The sequence below is a fragment of the Pyrgilauda ruficollis genome, unplaced genomic scaffold (assembly GCF_017590135.1).
Source record: "Pyrgilauda ruficollis isolate IOZ18807 unplaced genomic scaffold, ASM1759013v1 scaffold9, whole genome shotgun sequence".
NCBI lineage: Eukaryota > Metazoa > Chordata > Aves > Passeriformes > Passeridae > Pyrgilauda > Pyrgilauda ruficollis.
The window spans coordinates 13,787,292-13,810,193 of NW_024531043.1; the positions used below are offsets into that span (position 1 = coordinate 13,787,292).

At 45.3% G+C, this 22,902-nt stretch overlaps 1 protein-coding gene across 1 annotated transcript in view; it reads left to right on the forward strand.

The window, feature by feature from the left end:
- The window catches only part of MMP17 (matrix metallopeptidase 17), a 51,196-nt gene that overhangs the window by 15,829 nt on the left and 12,465 nt on the right, over positions 1-22,902 (forward strand). The window contains exons 2-4 of the mRNA XM_041489095.1: positions 13,977-14,109; positions 15,794-15,920; positions 21,952-22,235. Coding sequence (XP_041345029.1) covers positions 13,977-14,109; positions 15,794-15,920; positions 21,952-22,235 — 544 coding nt within the window. The remainder of the gene's footprint in view (positions 1-13,976; positions 14,110-15,793; positions 15,921-21,951; positions 22,236-22,902) is intronic.

Sequence of the window (22,902 nt, forward strand, 5' to 3'; positions counted from 1 at the left end):
CTACAGAGCTGTCTCAGCAGCTCCTTTTACATCTGCCTCTTACCTGAGCCCAAGACAGAGCACTGTGGTCTAGGGGAAGGGTTGGTGGAAGCAGGGGCTCAGGGAAGCTCTCCACATCTCTCCCCTTCCACTGAGTAATGTAAAAATTATCAGTTTAAGGATGTCTTGCCTCAGTGATGAAGAAGCAAAAAGGTTCTTTGTGACAGCAATTGGGCTGATCCTATTTGGTAGCTTGATTCAGCAATCAGTAAAATATGCACTCTCTTTGATAACAGCTAATTTAGTCACATGCATAAAACTTAAGGACCTGCTTATTCCCATTGACCTCACTGGGCTTCAGACACAAATGCTCACTGTAGCAGGACCAAGAGAGAGGAAAATAACCCAGGACAACACAGCACAGACTTCCATCTCCAGGTATGTGTTGTTTTAATGGATACATTTTTAATACAGCTTCACTGGGAGGAATAAATGCAATGAAAAAGTACTACATAAAAGCCCAGCTGTGTGGATAGCTGTGGTGAAAGTCTGACTTCCACTGGGGTGGAGGCTGTGTGGATGAATTTGTTTTTAATTTCATTTTATTGGAAGGAAAAACAAGGAGGGAGATACAAGAAAAATTAAGGTGTTATGCTTCATATCTTGTGTAATTAGCAAAGCTGACAAACAATTAAAAAAGTTGTCTGTAAAGCAAATACTGATTGTGGGTGAGGATGACTAGCAGTGTTTCCTCCAAGAACAGCTGGAGGTGAGGGTCTCGCTTCAGCTCGCCTGGGTTTATTTTGCAGGGATGCTGGTACTAAGCAGCTGCTCTCAGTGCTTAAGAACTTCTTTTGTTGATGTCGTTTGATGTGCTGTAACAATTTCTCCATCCTAAATACGGTATTGTGGCCCCAAAGGGCTTTGATAGGGGAATGTTCCTGCCCAGCCCAATCTTTGAGCTGTTTATGGGTCTCCAGGGCAGAGAGGACTCTGCAAATGGAGGTTTCTTTCCTTTCTCTCTGTGCAGCTCACAAGCTGGTATTACAAACTCAGTGGCAGGCTCTCCTTGCCTTGGTGCATGCCAAAGACTTCTCTTTTATTTTGATGATCACTGAGAGATGTTTTTCTTGCACAAGCTCCTCAGCTGCAGCTTCTAAATGAGCCTGTATAGCTTGGAGGAGCTGTGTATTGCTACCCTCTGGGTGCAATACTGGTGGTATGACATTAAAGTATCAGATGCTGAGAGTTTTCAGTGGCCTCATTCCAGAACTGCTGCTTTTAGAAGATTTGGTGTCTTGTTTTTGCATTAAATTATTTGTAATTTTTTTCTGTTGGTGACTGGATTTGAGAATAAAAATGTATATGTGAGAAAAGGTTTTCAGTAATGAAATAAGGTAACAAAAAGATAAAGCCATTATATGCATGATTAAAATTATACATAAGTGTATCTTCTTTATGTAGCTGCTTCAGTATCTCAACTAACTCATTAGGCTGAGTAATCAGCCCCTGAATCTTCCCCCTGTCTGAGTTTGGCTCCTGCTGTTGCTAAGGATGCTGCAGAGCTGCCCTGAGTAGGGCCCTAGATGGTCCCTTGGGGACAGTGGTCCCGTCTTACCCTTTTTCCCCAGTTTCTGGGCTTGGAGAGTGAGACATCATACAACAAGGCAGAAGAAGTCTTCAATTTGCTCAAGAAGCTATTTTTATCATATCACTTCACTAGTGTGTTTTCAGGCGTCAAGATGCTCAGAGCCTTCTGAGTGTGCACTAAGCGATTCAGACATCCCCTTATGAGAAGCAGTAAATCTTTTCTCCTTGTCTATTTCTTGGCATGATGTAGAGCTCAGACACTGAACTGCAGGAGGCTAGACTGGGAGTAATTTTCTTAGGATAGGGTGCTCTCCCTGCAGGCATGTAGTTGATGGGCAGTGGCTGTTGGAAGAAACTGGACCAAAAACCTCCTTAAACACTACTCTGGAGCATCCTGTAGTGGAAGATGCAATTTCCTCCTCCTGTGGGGCAGGTTTTCTGTGAGTGGTGAGGGAGAGATCATGGCCCCACAGGTACCTTCCTTGGGTAAAGAGCCCCGGGGAGCATTTGGCCACACTGGACCTGCTCAGTCCCTCCTAACAAACCAAGGGGACAGGGAAGGGCAGTGCCTGAGAATGCTGCTTTGATTTGCCCTGACGTGCCTTGGAGACTCATGGCCACAAAATGAGCTTGAATAACAGCATAGTCAGCCAGCTCTTTAATTAAAAAAGTGTGGTTTAACCACTTCTCTAGCTGGTCCCAGCTGGAGCCAGCACTGTGGTAAGTGTGTAAATACAAAGAAATATAATTTCCTCCAAACTTTCTATTTTCCCCTGAAGCCCAAAGTCCTACCAGTGCCAGACCCCATGCAGGGCTGCACGTCCGGCTTCCAGTACTTCAAGACACGTAAAAGACTTGTGAACCTTTGCATTCACAAAGAATAATTTAAGCTTTAACCTTCCCTTACAAGATGTGTGTCTGAGGGAGCCTTGCTGTAAAGTTCACCTCTACGTAACATTAAAATGAACTTAATCACTGGGGCTCTCAGCAGGGCTCCTGTCCCTGGATGCTCTTTGTTTATGTACTGCCTCATTCCCTGCAGCTTCAGCTGCCCAAGTAGTGAGGAATTTTGGCTTTACCTCTGCTGTCCTCACGTCCCTGCTGTTGTGATAGCTGATGCATGCCCAGATCCTGCCTGCACTGGCCAGGAGGGTGCTCAGTCCTGTTTTCTGGGGCTGTGGGCAGGGAGCGAGTGGAGGCTCCAGCAGCAAAAGGAGGCTGAGGCTACACACTTGAGTTATTCTTCTTGCTGTTCAGATCAAATACGTCTTGAATTTACTCTCCCTGAAGTTTGAACTTTTCTTGTCCAAAGACTTTGCTTGCTTTCCCCTAATAGTTTCAGTTTGCTATAGTGAATGATTTATTGTTGGAAATGCTTTGCTCAGGATGCTCAAGTTGGCAGGGATCATCTCTAGTGTTCTGGGCACAGGTGAGAGGATGGGTGTGGTGGGTGCAAAGGCAAGGGAGCAAGAAGCCACATGCCTATGTGACAGTATCTATAGACTCTGCAGTGTCAGGGTGATGCTGATTGCATTTCTGAACAAGGTTTAGTAGGAGATGAGATTGTTCTTGTGGTATTTAGGGAAGGAGACAGCATGTCTGGGCAGTTGGCTCCCATATAGTTAATAAATGGTACTTGATAGATATAGCCAAAGAGAGCAGTGGCCCACTCAACATGCCAGGGCATGTCTCTGCTCCTGATGAAGAGCTGTCCTGGTGTTGCAAGGGGAAGGTGTCTGCTTGTGTTGTGATACAGATGGCCACTTTGACATTTTCAATCAAATGTGTTGACAGGCCTTGTGGCATGAAGCTGTAAAAATATATGGTCCTTTAAAAAAAAAAAAAAAAAGAAAAAGGGCAAAACAAACCTGATGTGATTAAGTGTATCCAATTTACCAGATGGATTTCTGCTTTGCTGCACAGGATGCTTTCTTCCAGGAGTTTCTCTGCATTTCATATTCTGCTTATGTAGGAATGTGAGTTCTCTCCACTCAATGAGTTTGATTGGTATCAAAACATAGTCTAGAATTGTTCTTGCTGGAATGGATGGGACCAGAAGTTGAATTTTTGCATAAATCTTCCAAGCACAGAGTAGTGGCTGGCCATAACTAGAGCCATCTGCTCATCCTGCCGTCACCACCGACACACACAGCCCTTACAGAGGGGAAATGTACTTTTAGCAAGGATTCAGCAAGATAAAAACATTCATCTTCCTTTACTATTTATGCTATAGGGGTTATGAAGCAAAAGTCAAACCAAGCCAGGGAAAGGTTTGGGAGACCAGCAGTGCTGGGGCAGTCAGATGGGATCCTTTTACCTGGCTGCCAAAACAGAGACTTACACGACTGGAGGGATTCCCAGGTCCTTGGTGAGGAGAGGGGCTGGGACCTGTGTCCTTGGCTCTAAATCTCTTGCGGAAGTTGCTGTTGCTGTTTGCCAAGCTCTGATGGTCTGGTACATACATGACTGATGCTGCGTAGTTCAGCATGACTTTTAATATCTAATGAAATAACACTGTTTACAGATGAGCAGATTTATTATTCCTTAAATTAGCATTTGGGGTGAGATAAGTACCAGTAAAAGCAAGTTCTGTATTGAATGTTTCAGCTCATATGCCAAAGTCAGGCACTGTATAATTTGAATCCTTCTGAGGAGAAGTGTAATATGAGGATTTGTTTGGTCTCTGCTCTGTTCTGGTTGTTTTCTGCAAACAACCTGAGTTTTGGTCCTGGGTTATGGATCAACACCAGTTCTCACTGAAAGCAGAATCATCTGGTAGTCACAGGAAAATGCTCTGGACTGGTCATAATGGGTTAAATTATTAATTTCAGTTAGTTTGTTTTAATAATGAAATAATTTTTTTTTTTCTTTTTGTCACATTTTGAAAATTGTCCAACACATTGTGGTGATGCAGGGCTCCTTTTTCTATCTGTGTGTAATTTCTTCCAGCTCATGCAGTCTGCGGGGTGTTTCTGAAGTACTTCTGCAGAGTTCCTGGTACTTTCACCTGAGGGCTGGTCACCTGAGAATTGTGATATTATTGCTTCCTCTGGTTTAATAGACTTGCCAGAGGGATCCTTTTTGTTCTGTTCACCAGCTGCCCACAGCATCAATAATTGTTTGAGACACTTGTACAGCTAATAGAAAGAACCTGTCAACAAGAAAAGCTCATTGTAATACCACTGCTTTAAAGAGACTGGGGAAAGCAACAAAGCCGACCAGAAAGTAAATGTGTTGTTCCTGTAGTCACATAGATCTGGGGACAGGAGACATAAGTAGAGCTTAATTCACTCCCAGATGGATGTTCTATTTCACACCCCAGCATAGCTTCTAATTTACGTATTTCTTAACATCACAATATTTTCATTGCTAAAAACTAAATGGGAAGATGCAGCTAAGTCCTATCTAAAAGCCTGATATAAATACAGGGACAGTACCTGCTGTTACCAGTCCTTGGACCAGTCCTAGCACCAAGTTTGGTGATAACAGCTTTTGAATTCCCAGTTTGTAGAGGACTGGAGAATTTCTACAACCTCTTGAGAGGGATATTGAGCCATGCTGCAAGCAAATTTAAACAGGCAGCCTGTGTCCTGAGGTTATCTTGTGCTAGGCTACCAAGCTTAGCTGGCTGAAGAGAAGTGTGATGCTATGAGGGCAAGAAAGGAAGGCAGGAAGGCACTAATATGCGAACTAATGAGGGGAAGAAAAATGTGCTGCTGAGCTGATTCAGTGAAGTAAAATGTTGTTGGCTGTTGTAAATGGGGAGTAAGCTAAGCCATGCTGGAGGTGCAACTCTAAAGGCTGCGATGGAGACTGAGAGCTCTGAACAAGGACATGAACAGGCCAAGGCAAACTCTGGTTTTCCTGGTCATACTGCAGGGAGACAGATCTGGAGTCTCCTGGAGAAGACACTGTCCTAACAAAGGATCTGGTAAGTGGAGTTAGCAAGGATTTGTTTTGATGTATAGCAGTCTGTTCAGTTTGCTGCCAGATATGCTTTGTTTAGTAACTGAAACCAAAGGAGTAGGAGCTCATCTCTGTGAGACTGGGAAAGAGTATAGATTAACTGCATTGTGCTCTCTGTGTGGCACTCAGTTTTCCTACATACTGTGAGCCATGTGCTGTTCAGGTCTGGTGAGATGGCCAGGCTCATTAAACTTATTAAGCAAAATCAGAACCTCTCATGTCGCCCCTTAACCGTGGAGAACCTCCATGTGTATTCTCTTTTTGGTAAAGCTCAATTAGTACTTATTTTAAAAGAATGCATCATTCTCTTGCTCATCTTGGTCTCAATCCAGCAGGAAGATAGGAGTGTTCAGAACTTCTCTGCACAGTCTTTTTGGGTGATGTCAATAGCCCTATGTCAGATGCTGGGGAGACTTGGAGATTTTAAGTAAAAATCCAAACATCTGTGTGCTGACAGAGCCTCCCAACTGTGTGCAGGGTAGGTGTCCTCACTCTAGTGATTGAGAGGGTTCAGGGAGCCTCCTGATGCTGGAATTCCCTTGGACTTGGGCCACAGCAGCTGCCCTCCCTGGTGTATGGAGGGACAGGGTGGAGGAGCATGGTGAGAGGAAGGTCAAGGCACGTTCTGTTCTCTCAGTCCATCTTCAGCAGATGTTTTTTGAGGAGCACTGTCCAGCTGGCTCTGCTCACAGCAGCTCCCAGGCAGCTTTGGACTCTGATGACCCTTGCACAAAATTCTCCAGGAAACTGTGGGTAGTTCTGTCCTGTGCCCAGAAAACCCCAAATTTACAAAGTCTTGGCTTTCACTTTTTGTCATACAGAGAGTATGTGATTTCATAGATGAGGCAGTCACTCACTGTGATTTATTGTGTCGTGTCAGGCAGGGAAACCTCTTCCCTGGCTGCATGTGGATTGCAGCTGGGCACGTGCAGAGAGGAGTTCTGGGCATACAAAATGCTGTCAGAACTGGATCTGGTAACATTTAATATAGCCCTGTCACAGTGGATGTGAGGTTAGATTTGATCCTGTCATACCTGCTCAGAGCACAACAGTGGGTGATGCTGGTGGAGAAGGGAGATGCCAGGGAAAAGGATTTCCCAGATCTGGGCACGTGCTGGCTTCTGGTCTCCAGCACAGAAGGAGCCAGCATCCAGAACTGCCTGTCCTGGGGTTTTGTGTGAGCTGTGAACATCACAGATCATCATCTGCAGCTGCTTCGAGAGTGGTGACTAACAGGTCTTGTGGATTCCTGTTGCTCCATCTCTTAACACAGGAGTTGAGTTTTCCTCTACTCCGCTTAGCCACTGGATTTATCAAGACTTTTATATTTATATTCATGGTTCATCCTGTGTAAATGGAGGTGGAGCAAGCCTTTGAATTAACCCAACAGCTACCACACTGAAGAATGCAAAGCTGGGCACAGCCTGGGTACCAGCAGCACACATGCTCTAAAGTGAGTTTGAAAGCACATTCAAACTGATGCCAGTATTTATGAGGCATATGTTGCAATGGTAGTTACTTATTGTGCTTCTCAATAGAATAGAGCACAGGGGTTGTTTAGCTCCCCTCCAGTGACGTTACCGGCCTCTGTGCCCACCAGAGGACTAGAACTCATTGTGGTTTTATTTTCCACTACATTTTCCTTTGTAGTGAGTGGTGCTGAGGTTACTTGGGGTGAGCCAAGGTCCCAAGGTTGCTGTTCAGCACAGGATCTGACCATGAGAGCCTCCTGTGCTTGCCACAGCCAGCCTCCAACTGCACTTGCTCAATGCACTTGCTCAATAGCAGGGCTGTTTTCATAAACCAGCCATGAGTTATGTGATTTAGAGCTATTTCTGTAGCAAGACAAAAGCATGCTAATTTGGTCACTTACCCAACTTCCCATCACAGTTCAAGAGACCATTATACACCAGGCATTTCTTCTTTTCTTTCCTAGATAACTCAATGTTGACATGTTGACCATGACAGGCAGCATAGTGCAAAACTAGGACTGATGTAGAAACAGAAAACTGTTACTGTTGAAACCGCTTTTTGATGTTCATGTGGGATTTCAGTTAGACGCAGATTTTTTTTTGGCATTGTTCACTGACTTCAAGTGGAAATTTTTAGGATGTGCTGGAAAACATCCAGTGATTGAAGGACTCCCTAAAGCCCTAGTGTATTAAATCTCCACCAAGAAAAAGACATATTTATGTTGAAAATGCAGAATAAACTGTATCTTGTTTCTATGTTTTGTCACTCTTTGGTACTCTGAAAAGAAATCTAAGCCATCCGTAGTAAATACTGTGTTGTGCTGCACTGCTCTGCCCCCCTTCTATGGGTGGGAATTGGTTCTTTGATCTTCAGTTCAAAGGGGTTGATAAAGCTGTTTCTGTGGTCTGCAGAGAATTTTCTTCTGCTTCTGCAACATCTCCTGATTAAGTCTGTGTTTCTGGGAAGGCTCTGGGTATCCATCCAACCAAAGAGATGCTTACACCTTGTGTAACAGCTCTTGCATGGTGGATGAAGCTTGTCTCCAAGTCACCACAGCCCTCTTCTGTGTCCACCTTGCCAGGCAAAGGACATCCTTCCCCCAACACCCAGGAGAGTGGTAACATGAGCAGAACGGTTCTAATGAGCATTAAATTACATTCTAGACCTGACCACATCTGACAGGACCCACAGGCGGCCACGTTAGCATCCAGTTGCTGGCTGTTCCACTAATGGAACATTTGAAGCAAGGGTTAGGGAGAGGAAGTCATTAGCAGCTGCATTAACTTCCACCCTGGATTCCATGCGCAACGGTTGCTCAAATTAAAGAGAGCTGTTTGGATTCAAGCAACTCCTCTGATGGCAGCTAATGAAACTGGTCCTGCAGTTCAGCACTGGCATCAGCCAAAATCCTGGTTGTAATCAAACTGCAGTTTTTTTCTCCTAATGAATTAATCAGCTGATTGCGTGCGTGCGGTAGTTCATTAGGGAGGTGTGTGGCAACCTTTTGGAAGGGAAGTGTTGGCTCTCTGGGGCCCAGAGGCCGTTCCATTGCAGGAACATGATCCTTTGAGTACTGCAGCACCATATGTGTTGCTCTAATTAACGGGTGTTGTTCCTGAGGTCTTTTGATCTCAGGAAAATGACTGTAAAAATTGTAATACTGTAAACCTTGGATAACTTGGAATAAAACCTCAAACAGCTCAAAGCAATTTCCTTTAATCTAGCTTGTGGTGTTGGGGATGTTTTTTTTATTATTATTATTATTATTTTAAAAGCTTCCACCCTATTTAATGGTAGCTGCAGAGATAAAGCAAAGTATAATTTGGAAATCAGTTCCAAATGTTTGAGTTGTAGCTTTGTTTTACTAATCTGGTCATTAATTTCGTTGACTAGTATGTTTGGATTTTCTTCCCTTGCGTGTGTGAAGCATGGTTGCAGGGTACAACGGGACTTCCAGCAGGAAAGGCAGCTTTCAAAATACTCTTGTCCCTGGGCAGCTCCACTGAAACAAAACCTGTTTCTCTGTGGTTATTCAGAATGGAAGGCAGGAGATGAGCCATGGAGGAGCGTGGTGGGGTGGTTTGTTCTCCTGCTGCAGCATGGGGCATGGGGCAAGGTGGGTAGGGAGCGGGGTGCACCTGCCAGAAAGGTTCAGGTGAGGGTAAGGGTTTAACCTCCTAGCCATAAAAACACCCTTTTTAAATGAATAAAACCAACTTGTCATTTGATTAATGAGAAAAGGTGCAGTTCTGTAAAACTTTTCAAAGACTATTAATAAAAGGGATCTTTTCAATGGAAAACAACTTGCTTCTGCTCAAGCCTTGGACTGCCCCAAAGATTTGGAAATTGTAACGTACTAGGATCTTCTCAGTGCATGTAGCACATCCAGATTTTCTTTGGAGCTGTGTTAGTCACTGGCTGCAAAGAGAAATGTTGGTGGCCATGGACCAGGGAGAAGAGCCCACGGGTATCACCCAACACCCTCAGGCAGAGCACTGAGGGCACTGCTTGTACCCCTGCCAGCAGTGTCCTCAATTTAACCCCAGTTACCCCAGTTTCTTCATCTAGCTTTGATGGGATGGGTATGGAGACGGTCTGGGATAGTGGCGCAAAGGTCAGGGTCCAGTTCATGAATCTGCCAAGGACTGTGGTAAAGCTCTGCTCTTCTCTCGGCTTGGCAACAGACTGGGGGCACTGAGGATAATGATGTCCGTCCCTGAGCAAAGGGAATGTTATGACCTCTACAGGATTAAGGCTGTTTTTCTCCAAGAGAAAAAAAATCCTGATTGTTTGGGGCTAAGCTTTAGATGGATGGTCATTTTTATACTACAGGAGCAGGCAGAATTAATTAGTGGAGCCGGCTTGAGTATAATTTTCCTGCTTATCCTGATTTCTGTGTGGCTGTTTATTCTGTTTATCCTCTCCTTGTTATCCTGAACTGGTTTGTCTTCTTGTAAATGCCAACTTACCACCCTTAAAAAGAAATTGTCAGGAAGAAAACTTGCTGACTGAGTCTTTCCTTTGCCTGTGGCAGTTGAATAAGCCCATCATCTTATATAGCATTAATATTTGTAAAAGCAGACCTACAGAGCTCATAAATCTTCCATAAAAGAGGGGCAATATCTACGTCTATTTTAAAATGAAGCAGGTAAGTAGGTTCTAGAACAAAAGGATATTGATACAAAGGAAGTGGAGAGATGAAAGAAATGAAATTACCATTTTAATCTGAAAATTGTCTCTGCTTAAGTAATACCAGAGGCCTCACTACTGCAGGAGCCAAGGCTTTGCTCTGGGTGATCGCTTGACCCTGGAAAGCTCCAGTCCCAGGCTGCTACCTGGTATTCCATTCAGGTGGCCTTAGGAGCAAAAAAAAAAAAGTCCAAAATTGAAGCAGAGCTTGTTTGCAGAGGGGAGGACTGTATTACTATTTTTCTCAACTTTGTGCTTCTCCAAATGGGAAAAAATAAAAGTGAAAAATATCTGTAGTTTTGAATTCTGTTAACCATTTTTTATGGCAAGAAGCAGGCTTTCCCCCATTACAGATGGGAACCCAGATGAGAAAAAAAATACGATTTGTTTTTAGCCAGCTGTGTGAGTAATCTGTCTCCAAACACACATGTGGAACTGCTCCATGAAGGAACGACACTGTGGCCTTGCTAACAGAGTCCCTTTGCAAAGGCATACTCTGGTTTGGAGCAGTTGGTTTAAGAGTTTGTAAATCTTTTATTGCATGCTGCCCACGGTAGGATGGGGAAATGGAAATTTTTTTTTTCATCTTTTTTCGCTTTTCCTAGTACCGCTGTCCTGAGACAGTTGCAGTGGCTTTTTCCCCACTGCTGAGGACATGGTGCAAGTCCCAAGACCTGAAATGGGGCAAGGGGGCCCTCCAGCCCCCAGAAGGGATGTTGTTTTGTCCATAAACATCCCAGCTGTGGTTTGTAGGAAATGTGTTGCTGCTGCTCTGCACTGGGCAGCACCAGGGCTCTTGCTGACAGCTGTGTTTAGCTGATGGAGAGGAGGGGCAGATGGGTGGGTGGTTTTGGACCTTTCTGCTAGGCATGCAGTTCTTCCTTTTTGCCTTTTTTTTTTTTTTTTTCTCCTTTTCCTGGACCTGAGCCAGTGTGTAGCCTTTAATTCTGTATTGCTCAGGGGTGGAGCTGGATCAGAAGATTCATTCTGGACTTGGCTCCCAGACCCATCTTTGCTGGTGGTGATTCCCACAAAAATTGAGCCGGGATCGTGTAAGCCTCATACCAAGGTACCTACCCTGGGGCATGGCATGAGCCATGAAGTGCAGCCTCACTTGTTCCCAGCTCCTCTCAGAGCCAGAAGATGGTTAGACATTGGGTTAATCTGATTTTTCTGATGAAGCAATTTTTTAACTTTTGAAATAGTTGTTGAAGCTGAATCTTCTCATGGGAGTAGGTCAATTCATTTAGCACAGCACACTTAAGGGAAAGTTTTCATAGTGCCAGCTCAGGCAAGAAATATGTTCAATAAATTTTAGCTTTCAGCTGAAATCACCATTTCATTTAAACATTTTAAGCTAATGAGAGTTGGCGAAAAAGTGCTTTTTATTAAGATGGAAATAAGAAGGGCATGTGTTGAAGTTATCCCAATGGAAAATGTTTTCATATTCTTATTTATGGAAGCATGTAAATTTAGCCTTTGTCATTATTAAGGACAAGAAAATATCTGAGAAGCTTTCATGGGGCACACAGATAATTAGCCAGACAATTGCTGATGGTCTTTCTCATCTCCAAGCGAGCTTCGGTCTCCCTCATGAAATTTTCTGCCACAGCAAAAGTAGAATGTTAAATATTAAAGTTCAATGTTATGAATCAGTTTTGCTTACAAGAAGAGAGGAAACCAGTCAAAACCCCTACATGGAAAAGAGCTGAATGAGAGCAAGATCACAGAGGTCTATAAAACTAAAGGAGGATCTGAGTAAAGCAGGATAAACTTGACGGTCTAGATAAAAAATCACATGAAGGGAAATAGGTGCTTGAAAGGTAGATCAGATGAAGGATTTGTGATCTTTGACCACTCATTCCATCTTTTATGTAGAGAGCCCCCGATTTGCTTTGCGTCCATTCGTGTTTGTGCTTTCTCTGTCCTTTGGGGTTAGGAAGGGAGGAAAACCCGCACAACTTTTGTTGGATATCCCTGTGCTGTTGCTTTTTGCAGCCTTTTGCTGCCACCTCCATCCCCAGGAGCCCCTAAGGACAGCCGAGTTGTGCCTGTCTCCGGTGTGGCAGTGTCTCCACTATCATGAGAGGATAAATGACACTCTCTCCGTGGCCAGGGAAGAAACCAAATTAAACTCCACCATCCTCAGCAATTGATGGGCCAGCTGCTGACCTCCATGTCACAGCCAATTTCTCACAAAGAATCAAAGATGAAATGTATCTCTAATTTCTGTCACAAATGGCTTGGCTATGCAAAAGGACAAATAGTAGCAGGGGAGTAGAGGGGATGGCACTGCGCCTGGCCATCAGCCCGATGGCAGGAAAGGGCTGTGATGATGCTCACACATTCCCAGCAAGGTGGTGGCTAATGGAGTTGCGTTAATCAACAAGAAACGGCCAGATAAGCTGTTTCCTGAGCACACCATCCCACTGAAATAAGGCAGCTGTGAAGGAGGGTTGGGAAGGAAGTGAAATGCCAGTGAGAAACCCAGCACAGTAGGCCATGTTCCCCAATAGAGAGTCACACCAAGCCTGGGGAGATCTGTCATAAAGCTCTGGAAGCGTGAATCTGTTTAACTGAACTTTGCAGAGAGAGGCTGGGGCTTCTGTGGCATTCAGGGCGGCAGCTGCAGGTTACACCAAACTATGAGACATTCAGAATGTAGCGATAAGTAGCTACTGGCTTCTGGCACTAATCTGGCTACTATCAATTTGTGGTGTATTGGCTGCAGTGGAAGTCTGGATCAATATCAGTCTTCAAGAGGCTCAACAGATCAATGTTTGATACAGATAAAGAAAATAGAGAGCAGGTGTTTATGGCATCCCCTGCGTGCAGTATTACTATTCCTTGCTCATCCTTCTGCCAAGGGAAGGGAAGGAGAGAGAAGAAAGGTAAGAAAGGATTTAGAAAGGTAATTCGCTTTAAAAAGCAGTTGTAAGAAGGAGATTTATAGCATTTTTCCCCATCAATTTTAGCCTGAAGAGAGAAAGAGAAAAATCTTCATAAACATATATTGTCCTTTGAAAGGCAAATGCCGATTGAACAGTGGGTTTGCGTTTCATGAGATGCCTGTGGCACATGGCTGTGCTTGCCTAAGCTTTGGGAAAGAGGGATGCCCAGAGGTTCCACAGGTCTCTGCTGCTTTCTGGTGGTAGAGAGACCCACACCTGGCTGTAAGTACTTTAGGTCAAATGGCAGGAAGATGATTAAACCAGGGAGTGTGGAAATGCTGGAGACAAGGGCTGTTTTGTGTCAGTGCTGAGGTCATCTGCCTCAGGGCTTGGATGACTGTGTGGCACAAAGTGGGCTCCCAGACTTCATGGCTGAGTTTATTTCCAAACAAAATCCTAGTGTTGTGAAGGTCAAGTGTCTTGGGTTGCAAATGCAAGATGTGGCTGGGGGTGCGTATTCTGTTGCTATCTGTTAGAGGTAGGGCAGTTGTCTTCTGTTAATCAGGCCGCCTGTTAAAACCGCGTGAGGCAGTTTTCTTTATCTCTTCCACTAAAGGGCCATTGAGACTCACTGCATGACTGCTAAAATTACATCATCCCATTGAGAGATGCTCCGCCCAGGGGGATGAACCAAGCGAGGTAAAACAAGCCACCCCCACAGAATCATTTAAGTTGGAAAAGACCCTTGAGATTATCAAATCCAACCATTAAGCTAATGCTCTCAAACCATCACGGTGCAGTGAAGGGAGAGAACCTTCAGAGCGTCATTCCCTGTGTCTATATTTCCTTCCTTTCCTTTTCTCATTTCCCCTTCGCCTTGTTTCACAGGACTGGCTGACAAAATTTGGGTATCTGCCTCCTCCGGACCCTGTCACGGGGCAGCTGCAGACGCAGGAAGAGCTCACCAAGGCCATCACTGCCATGCAGAGGTTCGGGGGGCTTGAGGCCACAGGAGTCCTAGGTCAGTGGCTCATGACCCCTCCTCTCCTTGGTGCAGAGCAAGGCAGGGATGGCTTCTTGCAGATCCGTGAGGGAGAAGGGACTTGGTGTTGTGTTCTGGAGCAGCAGCAGGAAAAGCTCCACCGTGGGTGGAACATACGGCCCAGTTTGCAGCTGTAAGAGTAATTACATGGCTCAGGTGTTCTGTTGCCTTGTGTTTTCAAGAACCTGAGGCAAGCAATTATTTCAACAGACCCACAGACCCTTGGGGTTCTCAGTGTGATTAAAATTAGCTCTTGGTGTGTTCAAAAAAAAAAGTAAACCAACAAAAAATTTTAAAAAGACAAGGGGAAAAAAGGGGAAAAAGTTGTCCTGTTCAAAGCCTTACTTGGAGCATCAAATTGAATTGAACAAAAATCCTGATTAAACCTCCCAATTTGTATGCGTAGATATTTTGGGTTCCTTGCTGCTGGGGCACAGGCAAGGAAGGGAGAAGGATGATGTTGCATTACCCCAGCTCTGTTTGCTCCTGCCCACAGTGCATAGAGCCAGGAGGCTCTTTGGGGCTCTCCTGGGATCTCACTGAGCCACAGCAGCTCCGGGTACTCCCCAGTCATGCCCAGCCAGCTGGGAGCCCATCACCAGCTTCAGCAGCTCCATTGGCCAGCAGAGGCAGGCAGTGGCATCTGTGTGGCAGGCGCATCTGCCTGGGAGGGAGAAGTCCAAGGGCAGGCTGAAGCAGCACAAGTTCACCAGCGTGGTTGGGGTAATTCCTCTCAAAGCTGTCAATGAGGGAAGGAGAAAGCCAGCATTATCCCGGCCTGCAGAAGGGTGCCTCTGCTCTCCTTCCCTCCGTGACCCTCCTGCCATTGGCCCAGCATACTTCTGCTGCTCGGGACACAATTAAGTAGCTTATTAGCAGGCGAGTCTCTATCCATCCCAACACCCCAGCATCCCTCTGCTGGTCCCCTGAAGGCACAGCTACATCCCAACACAGGGACTTCCTTTGTGTGGTCTTAATTGAGCATGCGCAATAATTTCTCTTCCACTGCACCACAAGCTGCGGGAGACCCCAGAACAGGAGTGGCCATGCAAATTGTATTTTCAGAGGGGGTGTGCAAAACAGTCTGGGGGTGGGAGGGATGGCTGCCCTGCGCAGGACTTAGTTGTGAGTTTGTTCATGGAAACAGAGTTTGAGAGGTAAAGTCAGCAGGGAAATGAGTGAATGAAACAACTTTTCTGCATTTCAGCTGGTAAGAATAGGCACTTCAAGCTTTCATTCATTAAAAAAAATTATTAAGAAGGACCATGGACATTCTTCAAATAAGCTCCTAGCTGAACAGATAGGGAGTTTATTTATATGTGAATGTTTCTCCTTGATAGAGGAATACTTGGAAATCCATCAAGAGAGACCAAAACAGAATATTTGAAAAAATATGTTTAAAAACATGATCAAAGCTGGCCAAAGGTGGGCTTCCAGCAGGAATTGCTGTCCAGTGGTGGAAGCAGCTGTGGGACATAGGGGGTCAGTGTTTTGTGGGTGTCACCACAACATGCTGGGGCTGGTGACATGCCCCAGTGGGCTCCTGAGTATCCACTTTTGCTCTTCTGGTTCAGTCTTAGCACTTCACTTCCCATCTCTTTGTCCCCCTGGGATTTCTTAACCCACCATTCCCATGATTTCTTGTTTTTTTCTCTAACCCTAGATGAAGCCACCCTGGAGCTTATGAAGACCCCTCGCTGTTCTCTGCCTGACCTCACCATTGAAGAGACCAGGAGGAAGCGATTTGCCCAGGCTGTCACCAAGTGGAGCAAAAGGAACTTGTCCTGGAGGTAGGAATTCATCTACCCCTGCTGAAATCTTGCAGCAAAAGACCAATTCCACAGTCACCTTTGTTAAATATGGCTTTGAGATGAGTTTTAGGGTGATGGTTAAAACATGTCCCTATGGCCTCTCAAGACCCCACAGACTATTTATTTTAACTCTTCTCCTGACAGTCCTAGCAGTGACTTCTTAGACCCACTTGGCAGTGCCTGAGAATGATACAGATTTGGCTGGTTAATTAGCTGGGAGCTTTTTGATGGGTTGCAATGATTGTTAGAGCATCTTTTTTCTTGAGTTCATTAGTTCTGTGATTTCTCAGACAGCTGCCAAGCCTGAAGCTTCTTCTCTTGTCCCATCTGAGTCCAAGGGTAGGAGCATTTTCTGGGTAATAAAGTAATTTTTTTTCCTCCTAATTCTTGCCACAGGTGAGTACTTTTCCCTCAGTGTCAGGTTCCCTCTGCAGTTTTGACACACAGAAGTTCAGGTCCAGCTTTCAGAAATGTGCTGCAGGTCAGGGTTGGCAAGCAAACTGATCCCTGTCCCACCAAGATTTGTGCTTTTTGGGACTCATTTTTCCTCCCTCAAATATACTGTGTGCTGCAGTGATTTTTCCTTTAAGAACAGTGTGCAGCACAAGGTTCTTGTACCATCCTGAAAACACATGTGGATCTTGCGAAAAGTTCTCCTTATTAATAATAAGTTTTTCTTTTGATCGTGGCATAGCCCCTGGAGAGAGTCCTCTTCCTACTGCAGTAGCAAATCTCAGCCTGGTTGTTGCTGTCAACACATGTTGAAACTTAGCAGAGATTCGGTCTTATGTTCCAGATTCCTTTGAGACTTAATTTTGAGAAAAGATAAACATAATTCAGTTTCAGTAAGAAGCAGCTTTGGTTCATAAATGGTTTCATGTCGTGAAGTGACCTGTGTTATTAAAACTCAGTCTGTCTCCCTGTTGCCCAGGCCTGATTTTATGGGGAAAGAGGAAGAACTTCACATTTCAGAAAGGAGAAAAATCCTTTGGGGATAAAAAGAAAACCTGCCCTGGTGTTCTGGGAGCTGCCAGAGCCAGTGCAGGGGCACAGCTTGTGCACAGCAGCTGACCCCAGCAGCTCCTGACAAATCTGAATGACATCCCCGTGGTTGGGCAGCATGGTCAGGGAACTGGCACTGCAGGTGCCATCAGGACTTCAGATGTGCTGATACAGTATCCCCAAATTCTGGCTGGAGGGAAATGTGGAGGTGAAATGGGGTCCAGCTGTTCTGGTGGATGCAGCCCTGGCATATCCCCCACCTCCCACCCCCTTGGAAACTGATGCTGCAGCAAGGATTGCCATAAAAAGGGGTTGAGGTCTGAGACGATATTATATGTAAGGCATAAAAAAATCCATCTCCTGACAACGTAATTTCTGCTTTCTATTCTTCGATCCTGTCAAGAATCTTGTCTTTTGTCCAAGAAAGGGCTGTATTTTACAATGGTAGGTTGTAGCCAGCAGAACACTATAGCATTACAGAAACTCCAATGTAGTATTTATATCCAACACTTGAGATTAAACTGGCTTTTTGGAAACTGCCCTGAAAGTCGGCCAGTAGAGGCACAAAAGTTTTACTCGCTTACCTTTTACACATTGTTTGAAGATTTTAAAAGGGGAAAACAAAACTAAATGCTACTCTTACATGGATTTAAATGTTGATGAAAAACCTGAACAGCTGCAAGGCTGAAATAAACAGGTAAGCAGAGCTGTAGGAAAGGAGGGCCTCAAAACAGGCACATGCACTGATTGAGAAGGCAGTTTTGGGCAAACAAAATTGTATAGGTATACAGGTCATTCAGGGTTCTTTTTACCTTTGAGTACAATCAACCCGTGGGACTGGAGGGCCCAAGGAGCAAAACGATACAGGCTGCATCCTACACAGCTCACAGTACAGCCTTGTAGTATCCCATTACTTCATCAGAAATAGATGGTTTTCTGTGCCTCATCTCCATGTAGAGTTTCTGGGATATTACAGCGTATAAATTTTCTTTTCACAGGATTGTTTTTGTTATTATTTTATTTTCCCTGTGCTCTCCCCAGGTGCCTAGGCAGCTGCTGAGAGAGTGGCGTGCTGCGGATGCCCTCTCCCGGCAGCAGCGCCGGAGCTGCCCCCAGCCACTTCCCCCTCATGTTAGCAGCCTTGTTTTTCAGTTGCTGATTTTGCTTTATTGCTTCTGGTTACGCCCCACAGAAGGGGAGTTCATAGCTGGCACATCTCCATTTCTTCCCAGTGCTTGCTGTTTCTCCACAGTCCTGGGAAGTGCAGCAGCAGGGCCATGCCCCATCTCTGCACGCTTCGAGCTCCCTGGGGAAGGGGGAGCCATGGAAGCTCAGCTTTTAAAATTGCCCAGTTTTTTCCTTTCAGTGCTGAACTGAGCTGGCTTTCATCTGTGTGTAGTTAAGGACTACTCCCTTGTGCCATCTGATCAGAGCTGCAGTCTTTGACACTGATGCTCAGGCCGTGGGCTGCTGGATTGGGAGCAGAGCCCACTGGCAGAGGAGCAGTGACACCAGTCAGTCAGTGCCCACCATTGCTGTGAGTGTCCTTAGCCATCCCCCAAGGGGAGGTGCCACTGCCTGAGCCCAGGTGGATTTACTCAGGCGTGGAGGGTGGCAGTCAAGAGAAAGGTGGTGCAACCCCCAGTTCTGCTCTCCCATCCCCACAACGGTTCTGATCCTCCTGCTTTCCTCCTTTAATCAGTGGCATCCTGCCATGGGGGCCTCCCATCCAAAGCCCAAACTGCTTTGTCCCCCATGTCTGGGGCTGACAGGTGCCCAAGGTGGGCAGACTGTCACCTGTCAGTGTCAGGCTTCCTTAGGTTATTGTAATGCCCCTGACACAGGCAACTCAGACCCTCATAGGAAAATCCCCGAGCAGTTGAGGCAGAGAGCAGGCAGGTGTGTGGAGGCACAGTGGCTTGGGGGTGACTGGTGTTCTGTCTGTGATAAAGGGCAGGAGAATGAAAAACTGAACATTTTTGGTTGATAGTCTAAGTGCTGGGAGAGGGTTGATGGAGGGTTCCAACACGTGCTGCCTTCTTCCTGCAGACAATGGCAGTGTTGCAGCACTGCCAGGGTAGCACTGGATCAGGGCTGCTGTGCCATGGATGGCTCTAGGCAGCTGGAAAAGCACCTTTGCCAAGGCAGCAAGTATCTACCTTTCAACTTTCCCCTCTTCCTTCCCCTTCCAAGAAAAATCAGTGTGGGTTTATCAAGCACTCCTTAGCTTGCCATATTTGGTAGTTCTGTGCATTTATTTTATTTGTCTGTGGTTTCAGGGCTGGGAAAGTAAAGGAGTGCCTTCATTAATGAGCTATTGATTTCTCATCCATCACTGATACTTTCCCACTTTTGTCTTTTGGAGGACAAAAACCAATAAGGAGCCCAGAAATCAAAATAGGTGGGAGTGCCCCTCAATGGCAAAGAGAGGCAGATCAGTCCTCTCTGGTCTCTACTTATTAACCATTCTAGATGGTCTCTGCTTATAGTACTTATAGTCTCTTCTTATAGTCTCTACTTATTAACCATTCTACTTATTAACCATTCAGTCTGTTTGGAATGGATCAAGCAAAGGAGGTGACTCAGGGGACACACGAAGGGCTGGCAGCACTGTGTGAGAGTCAGCATTCATTTGTCTGCATGGCAGTGCTGCTGCCTTGCTGAGCGCTAAACACAGAGGGGAGATTTTCTCCTTGGTATCCAGTCATGTCCCTGAGCACCACATCCTGCTCGGCAGCTGCCAGTTCCAGTGTTGTGGCTGATGCTCCCTCCTGCAGCCCCATCCGCCACAGGGATGGACACTCCTCAGGAGGCCCCAGAGTGTGATTTGCAGAGGGATGTGACTGACCCTACAGTTTAGGGCAGTGTTGGTGGGATAGCTGGAGGGACTGAGCAGTCCAGTCCTTATCATCCTCCCTCTGGCTGGCAGAGGCTGTCTGGAGCAGAGAGCTTTCTCTCCAATTACTCACATCAGGCTTTTGCCCAAGATCTGAGTTCTGTAAGAGGAATCTCAGAAGCGATTGACATCCAAGAAGAAGGAGTATTTCTCTTCAATGGAAACCTAAGCACCATTTACTACTACTAGAAATAGTAATAATTTAAGGTAGGAGGAAGCTTTTTTTATCTGCATGGTGTTAGAAATGCGCCTCCTTTTCAGTGAAATTGGGTGACGCAAGGCCAACAAACTATTATCAGCATAATAGTGTTTTCCTAATCTCATTGAAAACAATTAGCAGAGCTCCAGCAATCAAATTAGATGGTGAATTAAAAAACCCTGATGGGATTATCTTAAAAAATGACAGTGATAATGAATAAAGGATGAGGGACTTTTCACTTACACCTGCAGCATATGAATAAAATGTGGATCAGCTCAGAGGTGTAGGACTTTTTAGAAGAAGTAAAGTAGGTATTGATTCTCTTTCTGCCTTAATGTAATGCTTCTGGAGTCAGACCTTGGGATGAATATTAATAATATTTGTTTCTTTAGACAGGGTTTTTTATCCACCAACCTTGTACAAGGGAGATCTGATTTATCATCTTCATTCTACAGCTGGAAAGAAAAGGAAAGGAAAATAGCTCACATGGTGAACAGGGCTTAGGGAGGAAAGAGCAGATAATGTCCCTAAATGTGACTCTGGCACTCTGCCTTAGGCACCATGATCCTGGAGAAAGGTCATAATTCCTGGGCTAAACATGGTGTGTGTTACATGTATAATAACTTAGTATAAATTGAAGCAGCAAAGGTTTTACCTAAGTCCCAAGGAGTGTTATGAAAGATGAAGACAGCTATTTAATGAATATCTGGAATCCAGGTGGCCTTTTTCTCTGTACTATAGAGGATTACATCCGGGCACAATGTCTTCTATAAATTAAAAATTGCCTGAAAATTGTCTTTTCTAATCCCACGCTAATACTGTTCATACCTCTGTGCTGTCTCCTTTACAAATGTGTTTTCTTTGAAGCCCTACAATCATCTGGTGTTACATGCATGTAACTCCTTTAGATTAGTCAATAAGGTTTTTCTTTGCCCTAAGAGTCAAGGGGGAGCAAAGGCAAAGATAAGAATGATTTTTTTCTCATTTGGCTATGATGTGTTTTTCCTGATTCACCCACTCATTCCCACTGTCTCTAGGATGAGCTTCCCAAGTGCTTCAGAGGAACTGTTAGTGAGATTTCTGCTTATTTTCATGAGTCCTTTTTTGCTCTATCAGAGAGTCAACCCTGACTAGTTTTGCGCTAGCCCGAAGGTGGTGCCTACTTTGGGCTGCCTGTCTCTTGAGGGTGTGGGATGTGTTCCCAACCTCAGCAAGCAAGTTGCTCCTACTCCCTTTTTCACATCCATGCTGTCTCCCAGCACTCAAATCACTGTTCAGGAAGAGCTCGAGTGGTGTGACATCCCCTTCTGATGCTTGTAATTACCTCGTGAAGTGCAGTCAGGTCATCACTGCCCGTTGGTGACGGGAAGTGGTGTGGTACTGAGTGATGCTGTCACAGCCATATTACGCAGCAGGGTAAGTGATGTGGTCATAATTGTTGCTTCAGCCTTTAAAAATCTGTCAAACCATGAAAACACTTTGGCTGGTATGCTGGTGCACAAAATAGAAAGTATCTGTTATTACTGGGGTAGAGCTGGCCAGCAGTTATCCATCCAAACAGGCTTTTGTCAATCATTACTCAGTCAACAGTACATTTGCTTGGAAAGTGTGTATATTTTTGTCAAAATTGCCAATGAAAGATTATCTAAATATACTCCTTTAGAAGCCAAGGTGCCTTGTTGCATCTTTGTCTTTTCATCTCCTCTAGTAAATCAACAATATTAGGAATTCTTTTTCAAAGTTGGGTTATACAGGAAACATTGACTTTTCTTCAATTCCAGCTCAGCCCAAAACCGCAAAAAACTCTGAAGGCCTCACTGTTGCTCTGAGGCACCAGGCACCTGCAGTTCTGGTTGTTCTTGGAGATCTTTTGTGCTACTGACTCATCCTCTTTTTTGCCCTCTTTGTTTCAGAGTTCGCACCTTCCCGAAAGAGTCCCACCTGGGCCATGACACTGTCCGAGCCCTGATGTACTATGCCCTGAAGGTCTGGAGTGACATCACTCCGCTGAATTTCCATGAAGTGGCCGGAAACAATGCTGACATCCAGATAGACTTCTCCAAGGCAGATCACAATGATGGCTATCCCTTTGATGGGCCTGGTGGGACGGTGGCACATGCTTTCTTCCCCGGAGACCATCACACAGCAGGGGACACTCATTTTGATGATGACGAATATTGGACCTTCCGATCATCAGGTAGGTCAGGGTGGGAGAGCTGCAGCCAAGCTCAAGGGCTCATCGTTTCCCTCTTCTGCTCTGCTCTGGTGGCTCAGAGCGGTTTAGCCTCTGCCCCACCTTCACCCTAGGCTTCAGGATCCCTGAAGTCATCTGATTCCTCTTGCAAGCAAAATCAACCCAGGCAGTGTTGAGGACACTCTTATGTTCCTGGAAGCCTCAATGGCATCTCCATATTTCTCCTTATCCTGTCAGCAATTGCAGAGCTCCCCATCGCCCAACCACAGTCCCCATCTCTTCTGAGACCTGGAAGGTTGTAGGTTAGGTATGCGGTTGCTGGAACTCTTGGATGGGGACTGCATTCTCTGCCTTTGACACCTTATGGGTGCCTTCACTGCCACATGTCCCACTTTCCTCTTTTTAAAGTATACTGTTAGCTGACCTACGTATAAAGGGCTCTGTGTTGTGCTGGGAAAAAGGCCTAGTTTTTTCCTGCCATCTCCTGTCTATTACCTAGCATCAGGATGGTTACAAGCTACATTTCTTTTCTTTTTTATCTTCATCTCATCTGGCCAAAGCAGAATTTTAATTAGCAGAGAGAGTATCAGAGGCAAGTGCTCCTCAGTTGCAAAACCATCTGTGGGGATCAGGTCCCCAGCCTTTGTGTCAGGCGTGTTTTGACAGAAAG